Source organism: Geotrypetes seraphini, chromosome 5 (assembly GCF_902459505.1).
Source record: "Geotrypetes seraphini chromosome 5, aGeoSer1.1, whole genome shotgun sequence".
NCBI classification, from domain to species: Eukaryota; Metazoa; Chordata; class Amphibia; order Gymnophiona; family Dermophiidae; genus Geotrypetes; species Geotrypetes seraphini.
In genome coordinates, this window is record NC_047088.1 from 20,186,077 (window position 1) to 20,198,344 (window position 12,268).

General features: G+C 46.0%; 1 protein-coding gene across 5 annotated transcripts in view; it reads right to left on the reverse strand.

Annotated features, from left to right (window-relative positions):
* The window catches only part of COL4A5 (collagen type IV alpha 5 chain), a 294,489-nt gene that overhangs the window by 124,371 nt on the left and 157,850 nt on the right, over nt 1-12,268 (reverse strand). For all 5 annotated transcript variants that reach the window (XM_033947291.1, XM_033947290.1, XM_033947293.1 and 2 more), the window contains exons 22-25: nt 7,091-7,183; nt 4,094-4,164; nt 504-695; nt 14-182 (exon numbers count right to left, since the gene is read on the reverse strand). In XM_033947291.1, coding sequence (XP_033803182.1) covers nt 14-182; nt 504-695; nt 4,094-4,164; nt 7,091-7,183 — 525 coding nt within the window. The remainder of the gene's footprint in view (nt 1-13; nt 183-503; nt 696-4,093; nt 4,165-7,090; nt 7,184-12,268) is intronic.

Genomic DNA, 12,268 nt, shown 5'->3' on the forward strand with positions numbered 1-12,268 from the left:
GGACGCGACTTACCTGGAGCTCCCGGTGCGCCTGGCCGACCTGAAACTCCCTGAATGCCTTTTTCACCTGGAGGACCCTGCAGACCAAATCCAGGAGGGCCCACTGGCCCCCTGTCACCAGGAAGTCCAGAAACTCCAGGGTCACCTGGGAGACCTCTCTCTCCTTTCAAGGCCAAGCCGCCCTTAAAGAGAAGATGGAAAAGGCCCAGCGCTGGTTTCACAAATGTTAAAACCCTGGAAACATGATTGCATCACTTTTTCAGTTTAGCTTAGGAAAACGAAAGGGCTTGGATATTTGCTATTATACAAGCAGGGAAGCCAATCAAATTTAAGACTGCAAATTACAGAACGCTTGCCCCAGCTATCACCTTTTCATAAATGCTACAATTCTTATTAGAATGGCATATTATACAGTATTTACCTAGTACCATTTTTGCATTATTCTAACCAAAACAAAAAAAAACCACTTGACGAGACTGGTAACTTTGCACTGGAAGACTTACAGGTTCACCCTTGGAGCCTGGAAAGCCCGGACCTCCATCTCGCCCAGGAATTCCTTCCAGGCCAGGAAGACCTGGAGAACCTGGAAAACCAGGGTCACCCTTGTCACCCTTCAGTCCTGGAACACCAAAAACTTCTCCTGGCTCGCCTTTATTACCTGGACGGCCAGAGGTCCCTGGATTTCCTGCATAGCCCTAGAAGCAGACAAAAAAACCCAAACCTTTTAGATAAACAAACTTACAAGATTATAATACAGATAAAATTGAAATATCTCTAAAGGTACAAGGGAGGAGCCCTTCAAACTGGAGTGAAAGATTTAAGAACATAAGAATAGCCTTATTGGATCATACCAATGGTCCATCTAGCTCAGTATCCCGTCTTTATGGAGGCCAATCCAAGTCACAAGTACCTGGCAAAAGCCAAAGAGTAGCGGCATTCCAGAATCTCAGAATAGCAAGATTCTGGAACCCCAAACAGTAGAAACATTCCATGTGGAATCCTCAAAGAGTAGCAACATTCCATGCCACCGATCCAGGACAAGCAGTGGCTTCTCCCACATCTGTCTCAACAGCAGTTTATGGTCTTTTCCTCCTATTATGCTACATTGAATGGTAGGAGTACATCAGTGGTTAGTGCAGTGAGCTGGGTTCAATTCCAACTGCAGTACCTTGTGACCCTGGGAAAGTCACTTAACCCTCCACTGCCACTTAGGGCCTCTTTTATCAAGCAGCGGTAGAGCATTTCAGTGCGGCTGGTGAGGTAAATGCTTCGATGCTCGTTCAATTCCTATGAATGTCAGAGTATCTACTTCACCGGCCCACACTAAAATGCTTTATTTATGTATTTAGATTTCTATCCCGTTTTCCCGGGAGCTCAAAATGGATTACAATTGACATTCACAGTAAAGTTACAGGACAAAAAAAAATTATAGGCATTCAAAGAAGAGGCAGGGGAGGGGACGTAGAGAGAGAGGACGGGAAGGGAAGCAAGGGAAGGGGAGAGGGAACGGAGGGCAGAAATGGGGGAGCAGTAGGAGAGCAAGGCATCAGAGGAAGGGGAGCAGGGAACAGGAGAGGGAGGAGAGAGGAGAAAGGAAGGGGAGCAGGGAACAGGAGAGGGAGGAGAGAGGAGAAAGGAAGGGGAGCAGGGAACAGGAGTGGGAGGAGAGAGGAGAAAGGAAGGGGAGCAGGGAACAGGAGAGGGAGGAGAAAGGAAGGGGAGCAGGGAACAGGAGAGGGAGGAGAAAGGAAGGGGAGCAGGGAACAGGAGAGGGAGGAGAAAGGAAGGGGAGCAGGGAACAGGAGAGGGAGGAGAAAGGAAGGGGAGCAGGGAACAGGAGAGGGAGGAGAAAGGAAGGGGAGCAGGGAACAGGAGAGGAGAAAGGAAGGGGAGCTAGGAGGAGGTAGTCCATTAGCACTACGCTCTACTGCTGTTTGATAAAAGGGGACCTTAGATCCTGAGCCTACTGTAGAGAATGACACAGGGACAAATTTGTCCCTGTCCCCATGGGATCTCAATACCCCTGTCCCGTCCCCAAGAGTTCTGTCCTGAAAGCTCTGCCTTAACTGCACAAGCCTCAAACACTTATGATTTTAAAGTGTTTGCCGCTTGTGCAGATGAGGACAGAGCTTAGAGGAATGGGAAAAGGACAGAACTCGCGGGGACGGGGATGGAGATAGATCCCACGGGGACAAATTTGTCCCCGTATCATTCTCTTGCTCATTAGAGACAAAGCAAGTACTTGTGTGTAATATATGTAAGCTGCTTTGGTTGTACCACAGAAAGGTGGAATTTCAAATACGTGACTTTTACTCTGCAGAAATGCTTCTCCCACAGTGCTAATACTACAGTATATGCCACGACTAAATTACAAGTTGAACAATTGGATTTGTCCCTGAAGAAAGAACCATGGAAAGCAGAGCAAATGCATATCAGTTTGTAACCTTCTCAATACTGTCACCTCCTACATAGCATGCAAAAATTTAGCCAAGTCTGAGATATACCACTGGAACCCATGATGAGCAAAATTAAATTCTGTGCGGCTCTTTCAAACGATTACGACAATTTCCTCAAATCACAATGGCCCGATATTCATAAGAACAAAAGAATAGCCTTACTGGGTCAGACCAATGGTTCATCAAGCCGAGTAGCCCGTTCTCACGGTGGCCAATCCAGTTCACTATACCTGGCCAAAACCCAAGGACTAGCAATATTCCATTCAGAATCCTAAAGAATAGCAAGATTCCGGAATCCCAAAGAGTAACAAAAGATTCCGGAACCCCAAACAGTAGCAACATTCCATTCAGAATCCTAAAGAATAGCAAGATTCCGGAATCCCAAAGAGTAACAAAAGATTCCGGAACCCCAAACAGTAGCAACATTCCATTCAGAATCCTAAAGAATAGCAAGATTCCGGAATCCCAAAGAGTAACAAAAGATTCCGGAACCCCAAACAGTAGCAACATTCCATGCTACCGATCCAGGGCAAGCAGTGGCTTCCCCCATGTCTTTCTCAGTAACAGACTATGGACTTTTCCTCCAGGAACTTGTCCAAACCTTTCTTAAAACCAGCACCAATGCACTTAACATCCAATATTCAGCAGCAGCCAAGGGTTAACAGGTGCCGACAATATTTAGTACAGGCAGCCGCATCACTAAGCGGCAGCCATTTCCTGAGGCAAGGAGTGAGGGGACTGCGATCCTGCCCCCAATGACCCACTGGACCACCAAGGAGCAGAGGTAGGCCCAGGGGGACTATGGGAGCTTACAGATGATGTGAGAAGGAGGCGGCATTCTGGGAAGGGCTTTCTGGAGATCATGGCACTAGAAACAATTTTAAAGTTATGTGGGTCCCAGTCAATATTCGGCTGGGGCCTGCATAAACTGTCTTATGTGGGTCCAGGCTGAATACTGAGCAGACCCACAGATGCTCCAGCAGCTAGCCCACCCAAAATTAGCCCCCAGTATTCAAGTTTCAAGTTTTATTGAATATTTGATGAATCGCCTATTACAAAATTTCTAGGCGATGTACATTAACAAAATAAAAGTATTCAAGAGGCTAAAATATAACAAATAATGACAAATTACACATTACACTTTATATAAAACCTACATGAGGGGTAAGGAATAGCATAAAGTTACACTGTTGGGTTCGGAAAAAAAAAGGGAAAAAACAAGAGGATGGGTTTAACTTTATCAGAACACAAGCTAAAGCTGTCTTTAAAGGAAGTGAACGCTTTGAAATTCAAAAGACTCTTTAAGTAAGTAATTTAAAAAAAGATAAAGCAATAAGATTCAAGCCAATATTAAAAAGCGTTTTTAGGTCAGTCAGAAGTAAAAGCGTCTTTAAATAAATAAGTTTTTAACAATTTTTTAAAAGTTGTAATGTCCTGTTCCATTCTGATATACTGGGGAATTGCATTCCACCATTGTGGCCCCATTACTGTAAACATGTCGGCTCTTCGTGTACCTATGATTTTCAGTGCTTGTGCCCAGACATGACCTGGCACCGAATATTTGGGGCTAAGCTAGCCGGCAATGGTCAGCATTTAAAAAATCCTGACGGCTGGATACTGGGGGGGAATACACTTACTGAGGGTCCAGGTGGACCAGTCAAGCCAGGAAGTCCTAGATCACCTTTAAGTCCAGGGGCACCAGGAGATCCTGAAAGAAAAATAGTATGTATGATATATATTTACAGTCTGATTGCATTTTTCATGCATTCACGATGTGCGATTTCGCCTACCCACAACTGCATCAATTGCAACCAACATGCCCCATTCACGCCACTGTGTTCGCATATTCGTGGATCAGCACTTAAAAAATACCAGTTTGTAATTCAATAAGTGTCCAAAGAACTCAAAACCAATCTACAAAGGGTGTATAACAGTCACAAGTGACCCACAGAATAGGAACCAAATAATGTATACAATAAAAATAACCCAACACGGGCTGCGTTTCCGCAAAATATCAACGCCTTCCTCATTGGAAGCTTGTGGGCTTGCTGTTTGTTTGAAGGCTCTTAACTACTTGGATTTTTTTGTGATTTTAATGTTTTTATATTTAAGACAGCCAAAGACCTCTAAGACCCCTGAGGAAGGCATTTTTATTTTGCCAAAATACAGCCCATGTCGGGTCATTTTAATTGTATACATTATGTGGTGGATTGTTTTTAAGATTATTGTTTTTATGGATATAGGGACATTGGATCATTTGCTATATTATTGTCCCTTGATACTCAAATTCTGGAAATCCATTTGGGGTCAAATTATTACGATATTGGAAGTTCCATTATCGCTATCATATGACATAATATTATTTGGAACGATATTATTCCCCAAGAAACCAATCAATGCAAATCAGAATAAATTGATCCTCATCATGACAGGAGTAGCCATGCAGCTGATAATGAAAAACTGGAAAAGTTGGGATAACTTAAATTATAGTTTTTGGTGGGAATCCTCATGTCAGATTTTATAAGTTTGAAAACATTAATTCTGTACAGAAGGAACACTATAGCAAATTTAAGGAAATTTGGGGCCCGTTAACAAAATATTGTAAGATATGAATGTGAATTATGAACATTACAGGGCTGTGGAGTCAGTAGATAAATGTTCCGACTCCGACTCCTCAGTTTTTTGTACTTCAGACTCCGACTCCAACTCCAGGTATCCGAAATTTCCTCCGACTCCGACTCCTCGACTCCACAGCACTGGTTAATTTTCAGATCGTTAAAATGGAATGTCAAGTTGAGAGAAATGAGCACTTTCGACACCACCTTCTTTTTGCTTTTAATCAAGGTTCTAAGGCCGCAGAAGCTGCTCGCAACATTTGTGCTGTGTATATAGTGGGTGCTATAGCTGAAAGAATCGCTCATGATTGGTATGCCAAGTTCAAAAATGGAGTCGGTAGATAAATGTTCCGACTCCGACTCCTCAGTTTTTTGTACTTCTGACTCCGACTCCAGGTACCCGAAATTTCCTCCGACTCCACAGCACTGGTTAATTTTCAGATCGTTAAAATGGAATGTCAAGTTGAGAGAAATGAGCATTTTCGACACCACCTTCTTTTTGCTTTTAATCAAGGTTCTAAGGCCGCAGAAGCTGCTCGCAACATTTGTGCTGTGTATATAGTGGGTGCTATAGCTGAAAGAATCGCTCGTGATTGGTATGCCAAGTTCAAAAATGGAGTCGGTAGATAAATGTTCCGACTCCGACTCCTCAGTTTTTTGTACTTCTGACTCCGACTCCAGGTACCCGAAATTTCCTCCGACTCCACAGCACTGGTTAATTTTCAGATCGTTAAAATGGAATGTCAAGTTGAGAGAAATTAGCATTTTCGACACCACCTTCTTTTTGCTTTTAATCAAGGTTCTAAGGCCGCAGAAGCTGCTCGCAACATTTGTGCTGTGTATATAGTGGGTGCTATAGCTGAAAGAATCGCTCGTGATTGGTATGCCAAGTTCAAAAATGGAGTCGGTAGATAAATGTTCCGACTCCGACTCCTCAGTTTTTTGTACTTCTGACTCCGACTCCAGGTACCTGAAATTTCCTCCGACTCCACAGCACTGGTTAATTTTCAGATCGTTAAAATGGAATGTCAAGTTGAGAGAAATGAGCATTTTCGACACCACCTTCTTTTTGCTTTTAATCAAGGTTCTAAGGCCGCAGAAGCTGCTCGCAACATTTGTGCTGTGTATATAGTGGGTGCTATAGCTGAAAGAATCGCTCGTGATTGGTATGCCAAGTTCAAAAATGGAGTCGGAAGATAAATGTTCCGACTCCGACACCTCGACTCCGACTCCACAGCCCTGGAACATTACTTCCCTTTGATTCATGAAAGATTGTTATACACATCCGGGAAGGTTGGGGGGGGGGGGAGGGTGTTAAATAGCCATATATTATTTGTTGGAATAAAGTGCAATATGTTATATTATTTGATTGTTCATTTGTTTGCACTATGTATTTGATTTAAAAATGAATAAAGAACATATATATTAAAAAAAAGGATTATTGTTTTTAATTTTTTTGGACGCTTATTAAACTACAAACTGGTACAGCCAATCTTTTGTTCCACAATCTTTTTGCTGTTTTGCCACAGTTTATAGAATCCTGCCCCGGAGACTGTAGAAGTTGGCACAGTCTTTGCGTGCATATACTTTCTACACATGAAATGGCCATGCGATTTTATCACACTTGGGCGTCCTTTTAACAAACTGCGATAGCAGTTTCAAGAGCGGGGAGCCACGCTGAATGGTCCGCGCTGCTCCCGACGCTCATGGAGTTCCTATGAGTGTCGGGAGCAGCGCGGGCCATTCAGCGCGATTCCCCGCGCTAGAAACTGCTATCGCAGTTTGATAAAAGAGGGGGTTAGCCTGAGACTGAACATTTTTAGGGCCCCCAATGGTCCTTTTCCAAGCCTGCACTCCTATTTTAGACATAAATACCTTGATTCATCCTATTTAAACCACAAATGGACTTAGCCAGTCTGAAAAGATAAGTTAGTTGAGAGCACAACACTTTCCCATAAATTACCAATGATAGGCAAAACACTCCACAACCCATGCCCCAAGTCACAATTTTGATTTTACCTGGATTTCCAGGAGCTCCTGGTAGCCCAGGTTCACCAGGAGGGCCTTGAAAACCAGTTCCTATACAATTCAAGCAGACGTCTCCCTTCTCTCCTAAAAAAACAAAAACAAAATTGCATTAGCTGTCGAAAATAAGATAATTTAATCCTGGAATCTATTGGCATAAGATCAAAGGGCACCCAAGTGACACGTTTGAACTAGGTTAGAGAATGACACGGTGACAAAATTCATCACCGTTCCTGCAGATAACCGCGGGAAACCATCTTCATGTCATTCTTTAAGGAGAGAGGGAAGAATCAGAGTATGAATGGCCACAACCACTGGCCCTCAAGCTTTGCTTTGAAGAATGCTGGCGTAGAAGGACTGAGGTTGAAACAGACACTACAGAATGACAGTCTCTGGTATCCAGGTCAGATATTGTGATGTCATAATGCCTCATTCCACCAGTGCCTAAGAGCCAATCACATCAGTGATGTCACAATGGCTTCATTATCCTTGGCTCACATAAGAATCAGAGTATGAATGGCCACAACCACTGACCCGCAAGCTTTGCTTTGAAGAAGGACTGAGCTTGAAATAGACACTAGAAAATGACATGGGATTATTTCCCGCTGTTATCCGCGGGGACGGGAACGGAGATGAATTTTGTCACTGTGTCATTCTCTAAACTAGGTCCTCAGGGCTGTTTAGTTCAGGTTTGAGGCAGGCCCTTCTGTGGGAAAAGCTGAACTTTCAAACCTTAACAAAACATAACATCAATGTGCTCCTATATTAACGCATGCTAATACCATTAACACAGATTATGAGCAACCAGGACCCGCAATGGGACCCGAGGTAATATATTGCAATGTAATAGTGTTAAATACTTTAATATACATGCTATACTGGCATAAAACATTCAAACCTTGGGCCAGATTCACTAAGCAAACCGATCATGTACCGCTCGGTTTGCGCTCAATTTCCGACTCCGGCTCGATTTACTAACCTTCTTCCAGACCTCATCCACACCCTATCCGATCAGCGCATGCAAATTTCTTAACGCGTCGATTCATGAAACCATTTTGTCCAAACCGACTGGCTTTTCCGTTCCAAAGTTACGACTGCTGAGGACCAGTCGTTTACACCCTCGCCAGCTATTTCTGTCTAGCAACTGATGCGTACACGTTAAGAACCCCATCAAAAATCCAAAATATATCAAAATTTTTAAATATATGTAAACCTTCATGTACATAAGCGTTAGAAATATTTTTTTCTTTTTTTTTGGAATGCGCATAGCGAGCGCAGGAGTGAATCTCAGATTTGTAATGCGCATTGCGAGAAAATCGCGGATTAACCCCGTGCTCTCCTTGCGCATTGTACATAAAACCTATCCAGCACGACCAATCCCAGCCCAACATCCAACACTCTCGATACCCTTAGTACTCTCTAATATTCTTCTATTTACCAAACGTTATCTAAAACCCCATAATTCACCCTATTCTTATCCCCTAAAGACTTCTACTTCCCGTTGGTAACTCTTTACCCAACGTTTTTTATTACCTTAAAAATTTTATGTCATCGCTTATTCTATTCCTTCAAATTTTGAATGTAATTCTTGTTTTAGTTTGGATGTAATCCGCCTTGAACCGCAAGATAATGGCGGAATAGAAATCACTAATGTAATGTAATGTAATTTCAAATATCAATGCCAAATAACAAAAAAAACCCAAAACCAAATAAAACTTTTATGGACCAGCTATCCCTCCCCCCTTCCTTCCAGCTGGATTGTCGCGTGCATGTGACATCAGGGTGTCGCTAGTGGTCGCTACGTGCTTCACAGCAGATAGAGCCGCACAGCGTCCTGGGATTCGTAGGCTGTATATAAAAAGCGCCTGATCCCAGCGCATTCAACAGCTGTTAACTGTTGTGTCTTCTAGCAACTTAACAGTACTTTTCCACTATCTGCTTCTTTTGGAATACGAAATTTTCAAAAAGCTACGGTCACTGCTTATACAGTTCGCAACAGTACTTCTGAAAAATAACGGTTGGCAAGAAGACTTCCTTATATTGCCTTTTTTACGACAACAATGCTTTGCGGTAGATGCATTCGGAGCCCGCTAATGATGTCCGCGATTAAACCATGCCCCATTTCTACGCCGTGAATTCCTAAAGAGCTAGCGCATGCGCTATGAGCTTCAAAACCAGCAAGGATACAGTGCGCATGCGCGTCGATCAATGTTTCAGCGCTAATAGCAGTGTGTTTACGATTGGATCATTTGCATGGACAAGCTTTACTGAATCGATCGTCTACACTGACTCGGAAACGGATAGGACACGAAGCGGATAGATTTCGGAACTTTAGTGAATCCCGCCCCTAATGGACATACATTTATTGCATCTGATTTAATACCACCCATGCTTAATATATAACATATCACCCTTCCCCACACCAAACACTTTCTCTCATACAATGCTTGGAGGCTAGACACACCCTATAATTCCTAAAACACAATAAAGATCATAAAACTAGTCAAACTCTCAAAACCCATTGATCAACCCTGTCAAGTTAACTTTACTTTTCTTCAGTATGCTGGGGAAAAGAGACAGGGGTTCCCACCTCTGATTTAGAAGCAACTGCAAGTGGGCCCCACATTTAGGGTTACCAGTTGTCCGGATTTCCCCAGACATGTCCTTCGGATGGCTTTTCAAAACCCGGCACTTTCTCTGGATATCCTGAAAGCCTGACCTGGCTCTGGCTCTCGAGGACCGGAATTGCCTACCCCTGGGTTAGGTGCACCAATCTTTAGATGTCCTTTATAGCAGTGGTATTCAACCCAGTCCTCAGGGACCACCTGGCCGAGGTGCGGGATCGCGTCAGAGGGAACATGCTACTGAGGTGGAGAGCGGCCTGCGAGGTTCGCTACAGCTGTCTGTCGATCCTCAGCAAGCTGCTTTGAAGAGGAGCAGCGGCAGCGGTTCGTGCCGGTGGGCCAGAAGTGACCAGGAAGCCGGGTTTGGGAGCAATACAGGCAGGCAGGGGGCCAGGGCAAGAGGGAAAGGGGGCTGCTTTGGGGGGAGGGGTGTGCTGGGGGCCAGACAGCAATCATGCTTTGCTCTGGGAGTGGTGGGGGGAAACAGAAGGGGGCCACGGAGCAGACAGGCATGGCACAACAGAGAAATACAGGCAGGCAGGAGGCTAGGGAGAGACACAGACAGAAAGAATGACAGGCAGACAGGGGGCCAGAGATACAGACAGAAAAGAAGACAGACAGACAGCGTCCAAGGAGAGAGAGACAAAGAAAAAAAGACAGACAGACAGGATTCTAGAATGGCTATGGTGCTGAACAGCTGTTAATCTGTTCAGCTCCTCCACGGACTTCCCAACTTCTAAACCCTACAGAACAGCTTTAAATACAAGAAAATCGGTTTTGGAATATCTTGCAACATAAAATTTAAATGGAAAAGAGATTATGGCAGTGAAATTGGTACGGAAAGAAAAGGATAAGATCAGAGCTGGAGAGTGTAAAATGGCAGAGTGTTCTACAGTGGCAGTTGCTTCATCTCAGCCCGGAGCAGCATGGACGGCTGCAGAAATAATGGTAGAAATATCAGCAACTGTGGAGGCATCACTGGATTTAAAACTAAAACCTCCTCTGGACAAAATAACTGAAGTGGGAGATAGTGTGGCTGTGCTGAATAGAAATATGGTGGCAATTGGACAGCGAATAGATTCACTGGAGACGGATGTCAAGCAGATTAAATCAGAAAATCTGAGTCTAATCAACACTTGTAGGATTTTAGAAGAAAAAGTAGATGACCTGGAAAATCGCAATAGGAGATGTAACCTGAGACTTGATGGTCTACCCGAAAGTATTTTAGAAAAGGATCTGCGAGCCTTTTTGGAATTTTGGTTGGTTTCACAGTTGAATTTACCTAATGATGCTGGTCCCTTAAGAGTGGAGAGAGCACATCGTCTGGGAACTTTAAGGGAAGGTAAACAAAGGTCTCGCATTGTTATACAGTGGTGCCTCACACAACGGACGCCTCGCACAGCGCACGCTGCGCACAACGAACTTTATGTCTTGATTCGTACAACGAACTTCGTTTCACACAACGAAGTCGCCCGAGCTGCATCCTTCCGCGCAGGCACTGCGCTTAACTGCCCTCTCTCCGCCTGGCTCCCTCTTGCCCCCCCGACTCCCCGACACAATCGGGGCAAAAAGGAGCCCAAGCCCTCTTGCCCCGCCGATTCCCCAACTCCCCGACAATATCGGGCCAGGAGGGAGCCCAAGTCCTCCTGGCCACGGCGACCCCCTAACCCCACCTGCACTACATTACGGGCAGGAGGGATCCCAGGCCCTCCTGCCCTCGACGCAAACCCCCCCTCCCCCCAACGACCGCCCCCCCCAAGAACCTCCGACCGCCCCCCCAGCCGACCCGCGACCCCCCTGGCCGACCCCCACGACACCCCAACCCCCTTCCCCGTACCTTTCTGTAGTTGGCCGGACAGACGGGAGCCAAACCCGCCTGTCCGGCAGGCAGCCAACGACGGAATGAGACCGGATTGGCCCATCCGTCCCAAAGCTCCGCCTACTGGTGGGGCCTAAGGCGCCTGGGCCAATCAGAATAGGTCCAACCCGACCATGTGCCTCAGGCCCTGCCCCAGGAGGGACCTAAGGCTCCCGGGCCTATTCTGATTGGCCCAGGCGCCTTAGGCCCCACCAGTAGGCGGAGCTTTGGGACGGATGGGCCAATCCGGCCTCATTCCGTCGTTGGCTGCCTGCCGGACAGGCGGGTTTGGCTCCCGTCTGTCCGGCCAACTACAGAAAGGTACGGGGAAGGGGGTTGGGGGTGTCGTGGGGGTCGGCCAGGGGGGTCGCGGGTCGGCTGGGGGGGCGGTCGGAGGTTCTTGGGGGGGGGCGGTCGTTGGGGGGAGGGGGGGTTTGCGTCGAGGGCAGGAGGGCCTGGGATCCCTCCTGCCCGTAATGTAGTGCAGGGTGGGGTTAGGGGGTCGCCGTGGCCAGGAGGACTTGGGCTCCCTCCTGGCCCGATATTGTCGGGGAGTTGGGGAATCGGCGGGGCAAGAGGGCTTGGGCTCCCTTTTGCCCCGATCGTGTCGGGGAGTCGGGGGGGCAAGAGGGCTTGAGCTCCCTTTTGCCCCGATCGTGTCGGAGAGTCGGGGGGGCAAGAGGGCTTGAG